Genomic DNA, 22,442 nt, shown 5'->3' on the forward strand with positions numbered 1-22,442 from the left:
TTATCTTAATCCCATTTCTTACCAAGCCTCTACTATACCTACAATACCTCTGTCTTAAGAAAGTTGCTGAGCCGCAAATCAGTAATTGTTGGGAAAACACTAGTATCTTTGCCCTGTTCCTTATTCTCTTCCTTCAGCATCAAATATCATTCCATGCTGGAAATGAAATAAAAACTACAGGCATATTCATGGTACCTAGCACTGCTCAGTAATGACATGTTCTTCATACTAGGTGCAACTGTTTAGGAAAAATGAGCCTAGGTCACACACACACACACACACACACACAGAACTACCTTTTTACCTTATTACTGGCCAGAAGAATGATTTTAAATTCCCCACCCCACCCACCAAGGTCATCACTCTAAAAACTCCAGAAGGTTTAAGAAGTTGCAGGTGGACTACATGAAATGGATTTCCTCCAAGGATGAGAATTCTTCAAGTTACTTCTCTCCCTTTCAGCAATCCTTCTTTCTTGTTTTGGCCCAGCTTTTGACTGCCATGCTTATTGGCTGCTACTGTTTGACTGGAAAGCAGCACAGATGATTTTAATACCACAACCAGATAAGTAACTGAGGATTCTGGCAAGAAAGGGACCAAGACATTCAAGTGTCTAAATGCAATGTGGAAAAGTTTCTTTTGTTTTGGTGGGTTGTTGTAGGTTTATTTATTAATCTGCTCATACTAGAACACCTCAAGCAACATAAGCTTATAAAAAGATTTCAGACACACTAACGGAATGAAAGAGGAAAGGCTTACAGTAGGTATATTCCTCTGACATCACCTTCTGAAGCAACTGCATGCTCATGAGAGGTGTCTCATGCAACTACTGAGAACTGCCTTTGTACAGTATCAGCTGGAGGGGAAAAAGGCTGCAAGTTAATACATGCCATTTGTTGAACATGCATTTTGCCTTTGCTAGTACATCTGTAAGACTTCAGGAGGTTTATTTAAAGCACACAGTGTCAGTCATCCTATTCCTAATAAAGTTGGTGGGAACTAGTCCTCCAACTTCAGTAGGAACAGATATGAGCCACTGCTTTTAGAAAAAAAATAAAAGTATCTTTCCCCCCAGCCCAACTTTTAATTTAGGAGTATGCTGTAAGATAGGAAAAGTTATTTTGTGCATTTATAAGAGCATAAATCAGAATAAAATTCAATATTTATTAGAATTTCTTCCAGTAACAGCATTCAACATCTTAACAAACCAAGTTGTGAAGTCTTAAAAAAATCTAGGATTACAAAAAAAGTTAAAATAAGTTGTTCCTTATATTTAATGGCAACAAAGGGGGAATTTTCTATTTAAAAACAAACTTGTTATATAAACAGTATTTTTTTAAGAAAATGTGATTTACATGATATGTAATTTTCAGAATGGATACACAGTGTATGAATACCAATCTGAATGGAACAGAGGGGTGGAACACACTACCCCTTAAAAATCTCAAAATATGCTGTCTGAAGAAAGGGGAAGGAAGAGGATCTTTCTAGTGAAATAACTTAGAAGATACCACGCAATGGACAAAAAAACCCCCGCAAGAGTACAGAAGACATTACATGACACCCTCATTACAACACACCCTCAAGTCTGGTTATACAGTAAATAAAGTTAGTAAAGTGCATCTTTTAAAGACTTGTCTAGTGAAATAGCTTTTCCAGATATAAAACACAACACAAGACGTGCAGTAACAGTTAAATCATAGTTTAAGTTTTTAAAAACTAATCTTTAACTTTTCATTCACTAAAGAAGAAAAGTTTTAACTGCAGTAGTGTTCACATTATTCTTCAGTAGGATGCATCCTCATGTGCTTTTGTTACTTGGCAAATCTTTAAATATGGAGCAGGGCAAAAAAATGCAGTTTAAGCAAGTGCTTCTCTCAATGTAATATAATTCTTCAATGGCAAAATAGCCACATGCAGCACAACCATGTTAGATTTTGGGAAGCTTTGGTGCACTAACGACGGGATTGGTCTCCTGCAAATACCTTCGCCCTGCACTCTTATAGTCGTAGGTGCAGGTGTGAGTCTCTGCATAGCGGTGTGTTGCACAGAAGTTGTTTCCACATCTGAAGAATCAAGAATATTAGAAGTTACAAGCTTTTAGAAGCTTTTAACTCTCTGACATGCTGGGAGCCCTTTGGCTTAATCATGTCTTGTATATTTGACATGAGTTTGGATTCTAACCATCCTTGACTGATAACATTAACTGGTAGGTTAATCGAAGTGACATTGTTGTAACTGAATGTTGCAGTTTTGACCCAACAGTCTCTTCAGCTGGGAAGTTAACCGAGATCAGTACTCCTGGAACCACCTAGCAAGGGTCAAACACACTTATAAATTAAGAATGATGGGCTTTGATTTATTTTATTTCTTTCTAAAGACCTCACATGACATCAGTTAGTAGAATTCAGTGGACAAAACCATGGAGCAAAAGTAATGGCATCAGGTGAAATTCACATAATGCATTTTAATTCAAAACCACAACATCATTCAGGCCACCAAAATAGACGGTTTAGTTCAGCACAACTTCTGCCTGGCATAAACTAAAATTAGTCATTCGATATTAATAAATACAGATTTAGTCAGTTGTAAAGACATCAGACAGACTAACTATAGGGAACATGACTTCCTATATGACTGGATAAGGGTACATCTTTCCAGTACCACTTGCAACTTCAGTGAGTTAAGATTATGATTTTTGCCTTTAAACTTGACAGCTCGGCAGCTAAGATTCCTAACAGGAGAAAAACATTATTTGGATGTTGTATCTGATCTAGACAAGTGCTTTAAATGGAGACTAATATTAGTGTCCTGCTGCCTGATTATTTGATAAAGTTGCTTTTTGACAGTAAAACAACATCATCATTCAAAGTCAGAATTCTCCTGAAATAGATTAAGCATTACTTGTCCAACTTACTATTAGACTATAAACTTCTATTTATCTATCTGGATTTGTAATAAACTCTGCAGCTGTTCCTAGGGCTTTGTGTGCCAGGTAATAAATTTGCTTTTCTTTGGTTCTTGGTCCTATAATCACTGGTTCTCACATGACTGTATTCTCTATTTGGTTCATGTTCCTTTCTAGTAAAAGGTCATATCATTGTTCCTTTTGAAACTAGAACAAACGCTATTCCTGGAGATGTGCAATTTCCCCCTTTTCTGTGCTTCATTTTTAACCTTATGCAAGCTGCTCAGTTACTTCTAGAAGAGCTTGCAGTTACTTGTTCATCAGGAAAGTGTGCAGTGTCCAAAACTGTTTCAAAATCAAAGACTTCAGGCAGTTCCTCACCCTGAAACTCTTCAACACAATTCCCCAATGGCATAAGTCTTGTTCTTTTTGCTGTTGATTGGCATGAACCAAGATCAGCTTCAAATGTAGGCCTCAGAGTGCAGCAGTTCCCAACCTTGACTAGCTCATGGAAAAGGATACTGAGAAAAGAATGTCTTGTTGTAAACAATACTTTGAGAACCAAGATGAACAGAGAAAGCGGGTTTAAGCTGTTTTTTTAAAGTTTCCAGTGACCACCACTAAGTGCCAGGCCTCACCGTGTTGTCTACAAAACATGATTTGGAAGACCAGCACCTGTGCTCTGCTTTTGAGAAGTTCTCAAAGGTGACTGAAGTCTCACAAGAAACAGAACACACATAAAAGCAAAAAGTTGTCAAATACACATAAAAACAAGAAAATTGTCAAATTCGTATAAATTCTCAAACTGTGTTGCAACAGGGTGAAATCTGAGGGAGATTTTCTGAAAATTTGTAACAAACCCAGTTTTTCCTCACGTTGTTAATTATATAATTAATGTTGAAACACTTCAGAGCACATAAATCTGTAGAAAGTTCTCCTAACACCAGTAAAAAATGTCATTGTTCTCTTTTTGCAATCATGTCCTTTATTTCCTGATACCTTGCATTCCAATACCTTGCATTTATTGATTTTCTTGGAAGAACACATACCTCAACAGCAGAACAGGCATAACATTCCTAAATTTTAATTCCTGGAATTTTGCTGAATTGAGAATTGCAACTTTTTTGAAGGTTGTCTTTTGATTTGCTATGCTTAAGGAACACCATGCAGCACAGAAAACCTTTTAGTTTACCCAGCTATCAATTTTAAACAGCTGGTTATACACTCAGCCTACCTGCACTCATAGCTGGTTGCCAATCCAGTTTTCTTCCCACAAAGAAAGCAATGCTTTGTAATTTTCTTTTTTGCTTGAATTGAGCCATTCACAGGTGGAAGATGGGTAGCTTCACCTGCTTTCAGAGGTAGAAAGACAGCAAAGACATTTTATTGTTACTTATTCCTGATCACAAACTAGTTAAATGTTATCTTCTGAAACTCAGATTCATTTTGCATTTCTGAGGATCCTTCAAGGTGGAAGCCCCAAGGCCTAAACAGAGAGTGAAAAAACCCCAAAAGCCAAACCAGAAAACACACTTCAAGTCTACTAACACCTTTGGAAGAGACAGCACAATGCGGGACTTAGACTCATTATTTTTAACACCTGTTAAAAGTTCACATAAGCAAGAAGTTACAGAAGAAATCACTGTCATCCCAAATGCAAAATAAAAACAGATAATGTGATTGGGAAAGCAATGCACACAATGGCTTTCCAAAGAATCAATTGGGCATTCAAGTACCTAGCATCTAGTATATTCAGTAGCTAATAACTCAAATTTGCCAAATAAATACTGCAACATTTAAAAATCTTGCTGGTACTCCATAATTGCAAGAAAAATACATTATTAGACTACAGCCATCCATTTAGCTATATGGTTTCATAAGGCACTTTGTAGATGTTAGTAAAATTTCTGTACTTAAAAGTTTATTTTACTTTGATGTTTTGCCCTGTAGTTCTTGGCTGTTGCTTTAGTAACTGGAGAGCATGTGAAGAAAAGGCATCTTTCTTCCCTCTGTAGAAGTAAACTCTTTGTCCATAATGTGCTTATGCATATTTACCATATGCTAGGACAGTGAAAGTGAGCAATGCATCCTCTCAACCATTCTTTCAATGCTTCTAGCGCTATATTGTCAAGATGCTCCCAAAAAGTGACCTCATGAGTTCAGGAGTATTTTTTGTTCAGCACACTTTTAATCCTAACAGTCATTTCTCACCTGAGATATAGCAAGCTACATTCAATAGTAACACCAGGCAGTCACTACAAATTACAGTCATCGCTACCAATCAGTGCTATCCCATTACTATCTAGCATCAAAATTTCCAGGCAATGTTTGTCCATGCTATCAACTTCATCATCTAAAAGCAAACTATTTCAGAAGCATCAGTTAGCCAGTTTGTGAAAAAGACAAGACAGAGCTTGAAGACAGCCTCCCTTGTGGACCATACCTAAACAGAACAAACAGTACATCTGTCCTCACATTTACAGTCCCTACAGCAATTGCATGTAAACTGAATCAGTCCTTTTGCGAACAAATCATTACCAGCCACCCCTCTCTAAAGAGCCTGCACATGATGACACCAACTTTGTCTTTCTCATGTCTAAAACCTTTTGGAAAATACGCTTTTGTCTGACATAAAATACCAGGAGTGTCGTCTTCATAGTTCTATCCAAAATGACACAGATAACAGTAGGCTTCCCCATCATGCAGATATGGCTATTAGGATATCAACTCTTTTACATGGAGTAGGTAAGGACAGACCTGTTTATTAATTGACTGCCAATTCAAAGCTGTAACTCCTGTTCTGAAGCAAAGGCACAATCCCAAACCATTACAATTACACCTTTTTTTTTTTTTTTTTCCTGTTACAGCTGCTATTTGAAGATCTAGCTTCTAGTTCATTCTCTATACCTACATCTTAAAATCCTGGAATACATGACTTTTCCTAAGGTTACACAGAAATAAAAGAAAACCTGCAAACTAAGTCAAAAATCTGAAGAATTAAAGTAATTGTGTCGAGAATCTTTAGCTCACTGTCTTAAGAGTTTTAGAAGTACCAACCCAGACAATTCCATTCCTCCCAAGAGAATTAATCACATAAGAAATTAATACTTAGGCACAACACATCCATTTTCAGTAGATATCAAGAATTAAGTGCTCCACACTTACCAAGACTAAGGTAGAAAGAATGATGCCCACCACAAGAAACAGAGAAAAATCTGCACTATATCAGTAATCTTCAGCCCTTATTGCTTCCTCCCCACTTTTCTTTGGACAAATCTTTCTGTCTCATGCTGCAGTCCTAAAGACAATGCTACCGATAAATGTGACTCCGATTTTAATACACTCAGAAGTACTCACAGAACTGATCTTTTGGAAACTTCAAAGCAGAAAGTCATGTTTCTATCTACAAATGACATGCAGGATTCATGATTTAAAAAAACCTAGGAAAGAGTCTGTTATGTCTACCTAAGATCTGGATGACATCTGTATGTTAAAGAATTGCTTAAAATATTAAAAGTTATACCATGCTATAGAAGTATAATACAGCAAGGAGTTTGAAAGCTATAAGCCTTAGAAAGATATATGATTCTTGTCCTCTATATATGTGATATACTGGGAAAGATTAAAGAGTCACTTTCAATTATTATTTAAGTCACGGTACTTACCTACTCTTTTCCCTACAACTGCAATACTTCCATTCATTCCAAGTCCATGTGCAGACTAAAAAAAAATTTCCACAAAGAAATTACTAGCAGATGGAAATTACATGAAAAGTTAGGTGCTATAAGCTTATTTGAAAACAGTTTCATCAATCAACATACCTGCAAAAAGTCCAAGACAACTTTTGTACACAAAATTAAATTCCGCAACATAAAGCCTTACTCAAAATGACTGTCTCCCCATACTTCACAACACAACAAAACAAGTACAAAGAGATCTGAAGTGAGGCATGTATGGTGCCACTCATAGGGCAAACTTTGGAATAGATGACAATTAGTGAGCAGCAGCAGAAGTCAGATGACACTTCAAACACAGACATTCATAATTCTATCATTACAATAACTAATAAATTTTAGTTGTGAACTGAACAACCACTTTCATTTTTATGAAAAATTACTTCTAGGACCCCTTTAGATAAACAGGCAGTTAAGATACCAAGAGGAAACTGGAAAAAAGTTTAAGACCATCAGGGATTTAAGCACACCTCCCCCTCCCCATCTGCCTTCCCTGAAAAGTCACATGAAAAGTACAGTTTTCATAACACAGTACCAGAGAAGACAGGAAAACTTCAATTTCCCTGGAAGCATCAGTACTCACTAGAATATATTCAGCAGCTTCACTTGAAGGAGCAGTTTTCCTAAAGCTTTCCTCCTGAAAATGCTGCAGGTTTGTAGGTAGTGCAATACCAGAAGTCCGAAAACTGCCCGTCCCACAGGAACTCGGTAGACTTTCCCTATTTGCGCTTCGGGCCAGCGAAGCCAGAAATCCCAAGTTACTTACAGAACTCACAGGTTCTTTGGCTGCCTTGTTAGCCACATCTGTGATATCCCTAGCCTCTGCTTTAGAAATTACATCAGATCTTTTGCCAAGTGACTCTACTCTCATGCTACGAAACCTAGTAGTCCTAGAAAAAGAGGAGTCTGCTATACTACGGACTTCCAACGATCGAAGCATGCTTGGGGAGGCTGTAGATCTCAAGTTACCAGCCTCAAAACATTTGGGTTGTGCTTGTGGTTTCAGAGAACTGTGACGTGCCACTTGTGCTGAATATCGAAGAGGTGACAAAAGCAGATTTTTCTGAGGACTTAATTCATGAGTACTGAGAAGACCAGTCCCCATTGCTGCAGTGCTCAGCACTTTACTAATAGGTTTTCTATGCTGCTCTACAGCCTTAGATTCTTCATCTCCATCAGACAGTTCAAGTTCTGGGTTCACCTTTCCTATGTCATATATCTCACTACACTGTTCAGTGGTGCTTGCTTCTGTCAACAAAGCAAAAGCATCTGTTTCAGGTAGAAGTTTTTCTTCTGTTCCATATAGTTCTACATTTGTTAGATTCGGAAACAAAACAGCATCCTCCTCATTTGTTGAGGTCACATTTTCAGATGCTTTCTCTGAATTTGCAGGCAGAGATGAAACAGGAGTCAGAATACTATTTGTAGGTAGTTTTGCATTTTCTAGTTCAACGCGAGATATTTTTGGTGGTAATCTGATGCTACTAACTGACTGAGACCAAGAGTTGCTCTGCCAAGTGTCATCTTCCTTAAGAAAGTCATTAGTTGGGGATGGCATTGTTCTACCAGTAGTGGCCAAAGTAGCCAATGCTGAAAGTGCATTCTGAGAAGACTGTGAGTGATACGAATTTCCAGGAGGAGGTAGACAGGACTGTCCGATATGGGGAAGCACTCTTAAGAAACGGTGACGAGCAGCAGCTGCTGAGCCACTAGATGGTCGAGGAGCCATTGGAGGACGAGGTTTCACCTTGACAGTTTTCTTAGGCTATTAAAAAAACCCCACAAAACACATACAACAATTAGTATTGAATTATGGTTGCATTCAAAGACCTGACAGATCATATTCCCAGGAATTCAGACAGTGTAAGGCCAGAAAGGACCAAATCATTCTTTCTACTCCCTCATCTGTTACTACTCATCAAGACTTCACTCCAACACATGAATTATAAAAGTCAAAGATTATAAGCAGAAAAGGCTTTTTAGTAAACAGGCCACATGTCAGCAGAATAGAAAAGGGAAGCTAGAATGCCATCAAAGTTATCAAGAGCAGCTTAGGGTCCCTCAAGCAAGATGAACAACAAAAGAAAGTGTATCTTCATTATACATCTAGTTAACCTAGACAGACATGAACACCAGTGTAATGTTTTATTTTCTAGGTAATCTCATTCTCATATTTAACTTTATAGGTTTTTCAGTTACAGTATTTCTAATGAAGTTTAACGTGAGAGAAACATTGATTTTTACCAGAGTAATACTAGAAACAATGCTACTTAAAGTATTGAAAGAAAAAACACCCCCCAAAAATGACACACCCAAAACAAACCACTCCACGCAAATAAATCAAGGACCAGTGTGAATTCCTTGAATGTGAACAGGTAGATCCAAGTAAAGCCAATGCCCCACAGCAGAACATTTATACAACATCATTTATTTAAACAACAGATAAGAAATCATTTACCAGTGATAATTTTACTTCCCAAGACAGCAGAGTATCTGACCTGCTTTTTAGAAAAGCCAGCACTAGGAAAGTGCAAGCCATGTAACAGTAGAAAAATTGAAATCACAACATCACCTTTTTACTCAGATTCATGTTCTCCATCTTTGCCTTGAGCAGTTTCATTTTATTCATAGTAATTGAATTCTCAATAATCTGTTGGCCAGAAGGTGATGCTTCTGTCTCATCTTCATCATCAGCATATAAATTATAAACTGAACCACCACTGAAAATAAAAGAAAGTTTGTGTTCACCCAATCAAGTAATTTAATTATGTTTTCAATGTAGAGTATTCTCACACCTAGAAGATCATATCCGTAGTTGATCTGTTGACAAAGCATTATGCAAAACTGTATGCAAATACATTTCAAATCCATTTATTTTAGCACCTTATAAGGTGCTCATGCAAAGCAATGATGCTGAAATCGGAACATAGCCACACTTCTGGGAAGTTGTTATACCACGTACAGTTGGTTCACACTCACTATATATTTTCCCCCCCAGAGGGAATATCCAGTTCCACAAATGTCTCCTGAAGATATGGCCAAAGCTGTTAACTGTGAGACTCAGACAAGCTGATCAGTTTTCCAAATAACCAGACACTGGCATGGAAGGAAAGTCCAAATTTCTATTCATCCTGAGGGGTGTTTTCACCATAAATGGAAATGAGGGGTCACCCATGTGGATGTGATAGTCTATTTCTCCTTTTCAAAATAAATTTAAAAAAAAAAAAAAATCAGTTTAGGTTTCCAAGGAGTCTCATGTTTGGAAAAACAATGAACAGATTAGAATTGCTAGTCCCAAAACAAAATATTTTAAATTGTAGTCACTGGTAATTTTTAGCATCACACTGCCTTTTTCCATTCTGTATTCTCACAGAACACAAAATCCCAATGTTTTGAAGTCAGTATCTGACCTGTTTTTCCTATGAAGCAATGAACCATTAATCACTCTCATCCAATACTTGACAATGAAATGAAACAACCATTAGGAGTGTCCAAATCAGTACAAATTAATGCATTTTTGACACTGTATATAGCACATTTTGAAGAGTGTTCTAATTGTTCCATTAGGCTGTCAGCATCTAGAAATCATGAAAATCAGGTAACCCCCCCTGTGTTTATACAAGTGTCTTAACAGATTTAACTAAAGTTTCTACTCTCCAAGAGAGACCAAGGAAGAAAAGTCAGTACCCAAAAAAAAAAAAAAAGAAAAAGGTATTTCACTAATTACAGGTGGCATCTTACCTGATTCTTGGAAACATTCTGCTGCCCTTAGTCAGGAGCCAGTAATTGTGCACTGACCCTCCAAATCCATTGCCTAAAATGTAGCAAAATTCTGAAGGCAGCACAGCTGGGCGACAGATCTTTATGAGCAAGATAGCAGCAAATTCAAAGCAAGGGTCAGCAAAACAGTCCAGTCATTCCTTACCAAAAACTGAACAGGTCTATATGAGGACAGTCAGCACGCATATTACATATCTCTCCTGGTAAAGATTCAACAACAAAGAACCATTTCAGAATTTTAACTCTGCAAAGACTTAAGTCACCAACCCAAAACAATTCTTTGAACTTCCCTTCAAGGTGAGGATAGAAAGAAAAATGATATATCTCACATGATTGGTTGGGTTTTTGTTTGTTTTGTTGGGTTTTTCTAATGCAAGAATAATTTTTATCTTTTTTCTTGCATTTTCTGGCTAAACAGGAGCCAAAAATACTTTAAGTATTATTAAGTAACAAAAGGATTTTTTTGCATTAACGTGATTTTAAAATTCTAAAAGTTGGAGAGGGAACTCTGTTCTTGATGATACTTTGAGCTCATTTTCAAATGAGTAAGTTTCAAATTTACTTTGTCCATAGGTGCCAACATTCCTGAGATTTGTTTGTAAAACGCGTGCCTCAAAAGTTATCAGTAGCTTGCTGAAACTCTTTTGACACCAGTGCCTGCCAGTCCTCTACCACAACTTCAAAAATCTTCTTTTAATCCAGAGACAATAATCACCATACATATTTACAACTTGTCAGGTTTTAACATTAACTTAACCACAGATAAAATACAACAATCTGGAGAATTATAAATCATAACTCAAACCAATGTCTCATTTCTAAATTGCAGTCACTGAATTCTGCTCCATGCATAAGCAATGTCAGAAAAGCTGGTAAACAAGTGCCTCAAAATGCTCCGTCACCAGTATACCCACACACATAAACCCATTTGTCAGTATGGAAAACACTAGCATTCAGAGTGATTCACAGCCTTCCTCTATAATGATCAAATAAAAAGGCCTGATTTGTTTCCATTCTCTCCTCCATGTGCTACTCTTCCCATTTCCCACAAAGTTTGACCTGGCCATAATAACAAATTCAAATACTAGGATATTCCCCCTCCAACTCCCCCAAATTTACTGCCTGTCTTAGTAGAAAAACTAATAAATGAACTCCCATAGAAAACAGAGGAAGAGAAACAACTCAAAACTGTATGTTTTCAACTCAGGTGGCTTCTAACCTAATTGGATCATTTGACCAGTGACAGCACATTTCTTAAGCATAATTTGACTTTTATACATGCTGCTATGCTTTGAAAGCCTTACCAAGATGCCTTGCCAGAGCCAAAAGTGTTGTTTATTCCTCCAGTTTGATACATTTAGGCAATATGAAGTATACTACTATTTAATCTATACAGTAGGATTACCTAATTGAAAGTACTAAGAGTTTCAGATGTCTGTGCTAGTTTTAAATGGGAAAAAAACAAAACAAACCACACACAAGAATTTGAACACATAGGCAGACACCAGGGAGCCCACTGTACCCAACAATGAAAGTTCAAGCTCCTTCTGACAACTTCTTGCATCACCTAGTGAGGTGGTATACAGTGGTATAAGCATCTACAGTCCTAGCTCTGGATTGGTCGGGATGTTCTTTGGAGTTAAAAGGTAAAAGGGACCAATTTGGTAATAAGCAGCGTATCAGTGAGAACACGAATTACACCTATCTGCTCTTCTTTCCAGAAGTATACCTAGCCCAATACATAAGCAAGGTTCTCAGTTCTTACTGATGATGGTGGTTTTTACCTATTTCAAAACTACGCACAATACTCTATGTGGCTATTTACTGTGAAAGAGCACAGGGGCTAAAAAGATAACAGATCTAAAATATTGGTATCTTTCTTTCCCTACAGTAGTGTAATGATGTGGGAATTCAACCCTGGTATTTCATTCAGCATGTGGTTTTTAAGTACACATCTCCTATAAAAGTTTATGAGAGCAGTACCACTCTGAATCAGACTGAATACAAACCCAATACAAAGCTCTTCCTTCCACTTTGCCATCAGGAACAACAGTAGTTACTTTAAACAGTGGAAGTCTTAGCCTTGGAGAAAATGTAGCTAGTCTCCAGAATAGGAACTCCTTTCCTTACAGTTGTACAAACATTAAGTTCTTCAGGGGATAAAAACAACCTACCCAAAATCTGCAGTATAAACACAGAATCTAATAATTTTTAATAGCTATTATTTATTTTGACAGCCTTAGGACTACTAATCTGTTTATTACAATGTAGTAGTTTAAGTGACATACTTGCTCTTCTGATAACAGTATTTTGATTCTGTGACAGTGATTGAGACAAGTTTGGTACCTCAACAGTAGCTAATCCGAGGCCTAATTATGTCCAAAGGCTAGCTCTAATGGTAATTATTTCATATACTTAAAAGCAAACAAACAACCCCCACCAAAAAGAATAAAAAATACCCCCAAGCACCCAGTGTTCCTCTAAAATTTCAGCCAAATCCGCTCAATTTTGCACTGCCAATCCACTATCTTCCTGACTAATCATTTGGTCAAGTCATATCCATACAAAAAAGAAAGTTTATGCTGTGAAGAGAGAAACATTTATAAAACCGAACAAATGCCTTAAGATGGAAGAAGGAAGTACTTAACAAAAGTTTTTAATAAAATCTTTATTGCCAAATTGACTCTCCTATGAATGTTCCCTTTTAGAAAGGGCTGGGATATTGAGAGTTGCCTTAAGCACAAGGTCAGCTTTATCTCACTCTATTCACACACAGAGTGATAGACAACCATCAGCATAACCACTAACCACAAAGTACTACTGTGTTGGTATGCCACCCAGTTACAGAATTTTAGTAGCCCTTTAGGGCACAATTCTCACAATATTCCAGATAGGTTTATTTGTTGACTTTATCAAAATTATACAGCATCCCCCTTTCAAAGAATAATATAAAGATTAAAACCAACTTTACCTCAAAGATTCAGATAATGGTGTTAAAGTGCCATCTCCCCGGTCTACCACACGGAAGAAATTCAACTGATCTCCTTCGCGATATACTAAAAAGGTAACTTGTTTGTTGGATAGCCCTTTCTCCCAGATCTCATCTCTAGTGGGATCCATGTATTCAGCCATTTCCCTGACAGGGTCTTCCACAGGAACTACAAAACCCAGAATAAAACAAAATTATTATTGTTGTGATCACCTTTGAGAGCTCAGCTCAGTTTACAATGGGAATTCCCAACCTAGAAGACTTAAGTTTTATACAATTAAAATTATCAAGGGGATTTATCCACTTTCACTCCTCTACAGCTGATCCATATAACCAAGTTTTATCATCAGACTGAACCACTGCCTGATTTACTAACTAGATTTTTAAAACTATTTGTATAACAAGATTACAATATCATCTTTTCTGCAGGTGAAGATGTGCTGATTTTAAGATGATGATTCTACACAAAGATAATTGTTAAACTAAGGGTAAACAAGATGAAAGGGATGGTGCACTTGGTATGCTAAGGAAGAAAAGATGGAAAAAAAACCCTCCACTTCTGTTAAGTATTTCTCCAGTTAATTTGGAACTGAACTTTGCTCATCTAAAATGCTTAGCTGAGAGAAGCTATTTACAGTTTTAAGATGTTGCATGAAAACCACTATTTTTAAATGAGTTAACACCTACCTCTTCTAGTGTTAATAGGTCCACCTCGCATAGCCAGAACTAACTTCAGAATGCAGCCTTCTGAAATGCTGTAAATGACAATAAATAAAATTTTGGTAGCATTTTCTACTGCTTATGCTAACAATCATTCAGAAACGTTAACTGCAATTTTATTCTATACTTACTTATAATCATTCAAACAATAGTCATCCTTCAGTTCCGTATTATTCCAAATTAAGTGCTGCTGAGAGACAGGAATACCTGAACAAAATAATCAAACAAAAAGACTATTAAAATTGGAGCATGGTGGGCAGGTTCTTGGGGAGTTTTGCTTTTTGAACAATGTGAGAAGAGGTGAGAAAGTACATCACAGGGGAAAGAAGAGAGGAAGCAGGACAAGGACAGACACTTGAGTAGCCTTCAGTCATGATATCCAATCTCACAAATAGTTATTAAGAACAAAGTTAAGATTTCCAGCAAGCTTGTGCTCACACACCAAGTTCAATCTTCTGACTCAACAAGGGGTCTGTAGTAGTATTCAGTTGCTTCAGGCTTACTGAATACTTGCTCTTTTCCAGTAATCAGATAAGGGAGGTTTTTCCTGTTATCCGTATCTCAGTTTTGAGCCTACTGACAGAAGAAACAGGATAAAACTTCTAACTACAGAACTGCTGAATAATTTAATCACAGACTGATTTTGTATTACTCAGTAAAGACAAGGTTGCATTAAGGTAACTGGTAGCAGCTCTAATATAATGGTGACAACTGTAAATGTGTTTTTATCACTACTTTGGAACCCGAAAGTTCACATGTACAATATAGTACGATGGTCATTAGTCAAACTTTGCACTACAAATACTTATATTTTGTTGTGGGTGTTCTTTTAAGCCATCAGAACATTTTATTACTTGTATACACTAATACTCATTTTCAATTCAATTTCTGGGATGGATTTGGCTAAGTATTTTTTCTTAAAAAGAAAGTAAGCATATTGAATATTTGTTCCTTACTTTAAAAAAATCCATATTCTACACAAAAGCTAACTTTGTTTCTTTTTGCCTGAATATCAACTCATTTAGATACAGCTACAATATACATTAAAGATAATAAGCATAAGCTGGTACAACTTGAGGTCTTCACACTTTTTTACTAGAATGCTGCCAGTTTCCAAATTTTGGATAGGACAGTTATGAAAGGATGAGACATGTCAGATAGAAAAAGAAAAAAATTAAGACTAATAGGAAGGCGAATAGCTTGTTTTTCCTTTGAAATTAAAAAAAAATTCCTCCCTTCAGCATCAAAAAGTAGTACTGTTGCTCAATTTGTCTAGTGAAATCCAAGTGATTAAGATCTCACTGCGCATTCCCGACAAATTGTAATTAAAATGGAAATGTATTACAGAAGTCAAGAACTACCTTTTGAAAAAAAGTTCTAAACACTACTCCTCAAAGCAGTAAAATATACTAATAGATTTCCCAAAAGGCTACATTAGAATAACCTTATCTTATACTTCTATTCATTGCATGCTCAGGTATTTAAGAGGAAATGCAAGTAGCAAAGCTACACAGTAAGACATCTGGCAAGAGGGGAACACAAAATCAGCCTTTCAGGTGGCTTCCAAAAACATCTCAACTTCACAAGGCTTGCAAGTGTGCTTAGCAAGCTGTGGCAAAAGGTCAGTTAAGTAGCCCCTTCCTAGCTGGAGGAAGGGCACAAAGCTACTAATGCCCATTACCAGCAAGAAAGAAAAGGGAAACAGATTCTGGTGAAAGTCCAAGCAGATTCAACAGTCAAGTAGGAGACACGCTGAAGTGGACATCCTGTGAAGTCTAGGCAGTAACTGTCACTGTTATTTAAGTTTTAGAGAATATGACAATTTCCTTTTCTCACCACAGCTCACATTTAGATCTTTTATCAACAACCAACAGAACATCCCTTGGATGGTGTTTAACTTGAACCTTGTATCCTCTATAGTCCACAAGACGTTTGTAAGGTGAGTATGTTCATAGAGTAGACTAGCATAATTGCTACTACGCTACCAGCTATTTAATAACTGGTTATCGGCTATGTTTCAAGTCTGCAGCGTAAGTAAAAAAAGAACAAGCTGGCAACAGTCACTGAATCTACAGTGAAGTTCTTTTCTGTGTTGTTTTGCAGTCTTCTGATTACCAACAGTCATTACTGTCTGCATTTGTTATGGTTTCAGCAGCCTCCAAGGAGCGATTTCCAATTACTTTGATAAACTGAGAGAGTATGTGTTAAAAAGGCTGGCTTGCACTGGCAGTAATGCAGTGAAACATGGTTTTGTTCATTTAACAATAACAATGTATTTTTGATTAAATGAACAGATGAAAAGACTATAATTTGCTATGATGGAAAACAGCACATCTTTATTACTAATTGCCTTTTATGCTGCTTTTCAAGAACTCTGTATTTATACATGTAGGAAATGGTATGTGTGTACTTCATAGGTTCAGGTGCAGGAAAATATGTGTCAGCTGTCCCTTTTCTGGATTACAATAAGGCTTTCTTGAGGAGACATTTGCACATAGGATCAGCATGTAAGATTGGCAACAATAATGAGAACTAAGATACCCATCGCTATCCCCTCTCCCTAAGCAGCACGTATCACTTTTGTGCTCTAAATTGGTACTGAGAAGAGAGGAAAGTAGAGCAGTAAGCTACATCTCAACGCTCAAATGGAAGTGGGCTACCCAGGTGATGCTATAGGAGGACAGAAGTGTCTGCAGACTGTCTACTGAAATGGCTGCAGATCTACTGACAATCTGACCTATTAAAATAGGGGGAGGAGACAAGAGAAGTAAGTACTGTCTCTGAATCAGCGGATCAGATACACCCTTAAGCTCCACTCCTTTACTCTTCTTTCTGGAATGCTAAGTAGGCTCACCAGAGAAACTGATGTGGTCAAGTCTGACCCAGAAAAAACCCCCTGTAGATTTCAGAACAACCTTAATTTTATGTTGTGGGTAGAAGGTTATTATGTTTAAACACACAACAAACACTTCATAGTCAAAGTTCAAACAGTGTACTACTTATCTTTCATCATTGTTGAAATTCTGGAGAGTTACTTAAACAATTACTTTTTGTTCCTGCTTACAGAAAGGCTGGGCTAACAGTCTTATTTTACCCCACAAACTTGCTACACTATAGGAGAGATGCAAATACACAATTTAGAGCAGCAGGACAGGTTTTATAAGTCAAACACCCCAACTTTCATTTGCATGATACTAAGCTAAATTAGTGTAAATGGTGATCAGTACTGACCTACACTTTATCCGAGAGACTGACAAAGAGGAGACTAACAACAGCTAGTCACCAGTAACTGAATACAGACCCACAAAATTCCTGACAAAGGTGACCTTATTTACACCTTCCAGAAGCTGCTCTAACCATCTGATCTGGGCACAGGATTGCATTTGCAGGAATATTTTCCCCACTCAGACAAGGCAGAAGCATTTTTAAAAAAGGCTTCATTAATTTCTAGTGCCCATCAGCACAGTAAACAGGCAAATGAAAAAGCAAACAGTAGACATAAAGGAAAAGTAGAAGACAGAAGCAAGATTGGTTCTGTTAAAAACTCATTACACTTGTGCAATCCGCTTACTCCAGTCCTGACAGAAGCATAGCTATTTTCTCTAATACAGTAGTATTGTTACTATAAAGTAGTAACAAATATTATGCCATACTCTGAATGCACAGAATATTGAAAGAAATTACATCCAAAAGAAGTCTGCTTGATTTTCATTCAGTTTCTTTCACTGAAGATGAAGCTACTGTACACAAGCAGCAAAATAATGACAGCAAAAAGACCAAAGAAAAATAACAACTCATGATGAATTGAGAGTACACACACACACACACAACAAAGTTATTGTTTCATCTGTCATTCTCCACTGAACACAAGCATTCCAAATTAAGATGTACTCTGAAAGCTAGTTGTCTTTCCCCATTACAGTAACACAAGAACAAGAGAGCACCTAAATTTTCATCTATGAAGATAGATGTTTCCATATACACAGATCATAAAATTCAGTTGTGGTACATGTACAACAAACCACGACCAAGTTGGTTTTGCTGATTTTAAAGTTAGCTACGTAAATGAAGGCCTTAACACTCCATACTGTAGAATGCAAATTTCCTGCAAGTTAATAAACAATAATAATAATACCACCAACACCAAATCCTAAACGTCACCTCCTCCCTTGAGATTCAATCCTATCTTACTGAATAAACATGTTTAGAAGTATTATCTATGAGTCTTTAACAGATGAAGGAATTAATCATACTAGGACTACACTATCTGAATGTTCCTTCTGTAAAATTCAATATAGTAATTGGTGTTTCTAAATGAAGAATCCTAAACTTTGTCCAGCCCAGCAGCTACAAAAACTGGTGCAATGGAGGAAGCAAGAAGATATTTTCTCAGTTAAAAAAAAAAAAACCAAAAACCCCAACCCACAAATACTATTTCCTCTCTCAATGAAATCCTGCTATTTTTAAGTACCATTCACATGTTAAAGCTCAGTCTTTCATGTCATCTTGAAACTCAGGTACCACCCTATCCATGTCCATCAACATGTGATCCTGCTTTCAAACACAAATATTCAACAACAAGTAAAACCAATGGAGTTGGTACTGCTACTTGCAACACTATGCTATGCTGCTGGCTTTGCATATTCTAGCTTTTACGCCACCAATAGAGAAAAAGGGAGCTATTTCTTCTTCAGTGTACCATTTTAAAAGGTTCCTTCCATGAATCTGAGATTAGGAGCAATTTACCCTAGGTGGCTCCAAAGTCAACACTGTTAACAAATCTAAATTTTTGGATCCCAGAAATGGAACATATTTGAGGACAAATGCCTGAATCAAATCCAAACACACATTAGATCTGCTTTACTTCAATTTATCAGTAAACCTGCACTGAAATGTCAGATGTATTAAAACCCATTAATAAATTTTTAGACCTATTCTTTAATGACAATACTGGAAATAGAAAGCTGAAGATCTGGAGCTCTTTCTTAGTAAGGTACCGATATCTACTACAGCTATCTAAGCAAAGCCTTTCCATACCAGATCATTAAAGAGGCATTAAGAATGACAAACAGTATCATAAATATACAAAATTCCTAACATACCAACCGTATCATCCTTTCTTATTACAGTGCAGTCTACAACTATTGATACTCCAATTGTTGACATGATCAGTTTGTCTTGATTTAGTTTTATTAATAGCCTCTTACAATCAAGAAGCACTAGTGAACAAATTTGTTAACTTCTGACACAATTCTTGGAGAGCTCAGGTCTCAGATCACTTTCCCAAAACTTATCTTTTTGTATGCTTACATACCATCATCCTCAACACCCAAAAGAGTACATGGAGACAACACGCATACTAGGGACCCTATAGAGCCTCCCAGCTGTGTAGGAGGCATTCTCCAGCCAGCAATGCAGCTTCAGGCTCAATGAAAGTTAACACAATACAATTACAAAAAGTGGAAAACAGCAGCAGAAAAAGATGTAAGCTTTCTGCTTCCCATGCTAAATTACAACAGAAAAACTACTTTAGGATTTTTGCTTCACCTGGGTGATGCATTGCTTCAACTTGTGCACTCTAGGAACTCTGTCACTGAAAAGTTTTTGGTTTTTTGTTTTTTTTGGGGTTTTTTACATGCAACAACCACCCCAAACGCAACATAAAATTGTCATTGTGTATCTATCCTCTTCACACATAGCTGATCATTCTGTTTTCACTCTGTCTCCTATAAATCATATTAATCGGGACATTACAGATATTTTAACTCTGTTCTGGAGTATATTTAAAATGATTTCTAACAGTTCAATGATAAGCACCAGTGAACTATTCATTTTGAAATTAAATTTACTTAATAATTAAGTATGTACAGCAGGCACCTAAGCCATTGATTACCTTATCTTACGAACTACAACATATGAACAAAATTCTGAACAATATTATAATTATTACTGAGCTGTTCTTCCAAAAAGAAATTATGATATTTTTGTAAGCTAGGCAAATCCAGCCTACAATAATAAACTAGGTATAATTCAATATGTCTATTAGTAATGTCCCATTTTGGACTACAAGAAATTCAAATTCCTCTTCCTCACATATCCCACTGATCTCTCTTCATGCATCCTTTAAAGGTAACTCCATCTATACTGTCCAGATATCCTGTCTTCTGCACTCCATTGCTCATGCTCCCCTTTTAATTCACTCTTAGCTAGCATTGTATCACATACATGCTTGCATCTCTCCTACGCCTATCGTCAGTCATGGAGAAGAAAAACCCTTTTCTTGTTTTACCTCTAGCCTCCAGAAGCATCTCAACACATTCTCTGACTTGTGATTAATTATGTCCCTGCCCATAGGAAACAAAAGCACATCCACATAGCTGCATTACTGTAGCTATGCTGATGTAAACTAGTTGTCTGCATGGTAGAGCCTCTACCATGTCACCTTACTAGCAAAAGTCACCCCTACTGTTGCAATGCTTCTGTGTTTTAAGACTTGTGCCAGCTACACTTTTTTCCATCCATTAGCACAGATTTCCGTAAGAGGAGGAGAGTATCTAAGATTCAAGTGTAAGGCATCATATTACATCTCCCAGAGAGGGGGTTCAACACAGACAGAAGCATGAAAAGCATGTACAGGTATACCAGGGAAAGAGAGGATTCCTTTTCTTAAAATGAGCAACTCCAATACTCTCAGCCTGTGCAACTACATAGTTGTAACTCCTCCCAAGCGAGAAAGAGGATGCAATGCTTCCAAGTAGCTAAATCACATTTTTTCATGCAGGATCATTCTCATTGTAGAGGGAAATGGGTGAGAGGACTTAACATCTTTTCTTCTTGCATTAGCACCACAACTGGCCTCATAGCTTAAAGGGGGTTTTCACTTTGCAAGATGTGCCAAGTTTATCTCTAAGACAAAGCACTGCTTAGCCAGACCTCTACCAACAAAAGATCACTCACCTAAATAAAATTCAAATCGGTAACTTCACACTGCCTTTGGGATTTGCCTGCACTGCAGTTGCTCTTGCGACTGCAGTATCATAAACAAACCATAAACTGACTAACCTAAGAAGCAACAACCATAGCACCTAGTTCAAAGTATGCTCAGACAGTTGCAATACAGACACACTGATTAGGTTTACAACCTCGCTAGTTAACAAAAAACTTATGTCAGACAATCCTTTCAACATCAAAAATAGTATATCCCATATAATATCAAAACAATTAGTGATTTACCATAGACTTTAAAATTTATCTTAATAATATCATACAAAAAAAGAAAGAAAAGAGCATCAAACTCCAAATTCCACTGAATCTTAAGTCATGAACTCCCAGGAAAAGGAAAGAACAGAAAAGCAACTCAATTCCAATTAAACTGAAGCCATAAACCAAGCACCTAGCTTATATACGTGTCATTAAATCAGTAATTTATCTGGTTAGATTTTAGTATTATAATTTGTAAAACAAGACTTCCTCTAAAGTTTATGCTGAAATAAGAGAGAATAGTACCTTCCAGTCTTTGAATTTTAGCTTTCACAGAAATAACCGTTTCAAATGGGGAAACTCGCAGTTCAAAGCACGTCCCTGTGAGTGTTTCAATGAAGAGCTCCATAGTTTCATAAAAAGGAAGCTTGTAGTGAAACGGTCCCATATTATCTTCATTGAAAAAAGGAGGTTCTTTCTTGTTGGCCATTACAAAGGATTTAAAACTGTCTTGTAAGATCTGTCAGAAAACTACATTCCACTTCTATCCGAGTCAGCTCTGAGGACAGGTGTGGTGCATTGCTGCTCATGTTTGGGATTTTTCACCTATAAAATAAACAAGCATAATTCTAACCACATCTGAACATAGCTATTAAGAAAAGTTTCAATTTATTCTTAATGAACAATAAAATAGCTATTAAGAAGCACTAAATTACTATCTGGGTCGTGCAACAGATACCAAACCCAATATTAGTAACATCGCAGTTTTACGGTCAGTCGGCATTCCAGGTCCTACCTATTACCTCTATTATTTCTGCTTTCACGACCATCATGACAACCCGCGACATTAACGGCAAAGCCTCCTGACAAGGGCTGAGCCTTCAGCAGGGTCAGAACCGAAAAAGAACTCCGGAAAGACATAAAACCAGGGACTCATCCGGACCCGAGGAAGGCAGAGGAGGCGGCGGCAGCTTTGCCCCCCCGGCAGCCTCCGCGCCTACCTACCCTTTATGACATCCCCGCCAGGCGTCCTCCGACGGGCCAATGCGCGCCCGTTCTCATGCAGCTCGCCCAATCAGCGCCCTCGAGGGGCGGTGCTCCTGGCGCCGCC

The 22,442-nt window shown here is 37.3% G+C and overlaps 1 protein-coding gene across 3 annotated transcripts; it reads right to left on the reverse strand.

Annotated features, from left to right (window-relative positions):
* Positions 1 to 475: 475 nt before the first annotated feature.
* ZFAND4 (zinc finger AN1-type containing 4) lies at positions 476 to 22,442 on the reverse strand. Of its 3 annotated transcripts, none has more exons than XM_026851544.1 (10): positions 22,337 to 22,442; positions 21,638 to 21,937; positions 14,263 to 14,338; positions 14,099 to 14,166; positions 13,394 to 13,580; positions 9,215 to 9,362; positions 7,226 to 8,407; positions 6,574 to 6,628; positions 4,143 to 4,260; positions 476 to 2,066 (listed from the first exon to the last, which is right to left on the reverse strand). In XM_026851544.1, exons 2-10 carry the CDS (start codon positions 21,819 to 21,821, stop codon positions 1,931 to 1,933), a joined length of 2,154 nt encoding a protein of 717 aa, XP_026707345.1. In that variant the 5' UTR covers positions 21,822 to 21,937; positions 22,337 to 22,442; the 3' UTR covers positions 476 to 1,930. The 3 variants fall into 3 exon arrangements, with proteins under 3 accessions (XP_026707345.1, XP_026707346.1, XP_026707344.1); XM_026851545.1 differs by having other exon boundaries at positions 4,143 to 4,257; positions 22,333 to 22,442; XM_026851543.1 differs by having other exon boundaries at positions 22,333 to 22,442.

This window comes from Athene cunicularia, assembly GCF_003259725.1.
Source record: "Athene cunicularia isolate RWA chromosome 6 unlocalized genomic scaffold, athCun1 chr6_part1, whole genome shotgun sequence".
Classification (NCBI taxonomy): Eukaryota; Metazoa; Chordata; class Aves; order Strigiformes; family Strigidae; genus Athene; species Athene cunicularia.

Bases quoted from the DNA above. Each gene is read 5' to 3' on its own strand.
- ZFAND4 (XM_026851544.1), bottom strand. From the start codon at position 21,821: ATGGCCAACAAGAAAGAACCTCCTTTTTTCAATGAAGATAATATGGGA. The intron at 14,167-14,262 runs GTAAGTATAGAA...TGTCATTTACAG, and splicing joins TATTGTTTGAATGATTATAA to CATTTCAGAAGGCTGCATTC. The intron at 8,408-9,214 runs GTGATGTTGTGA...TTTTTTTAATAG, and splicing joins ACATGAATCTGAGTAAAAAG to CCTAAGAAAACTGTCAAGGT.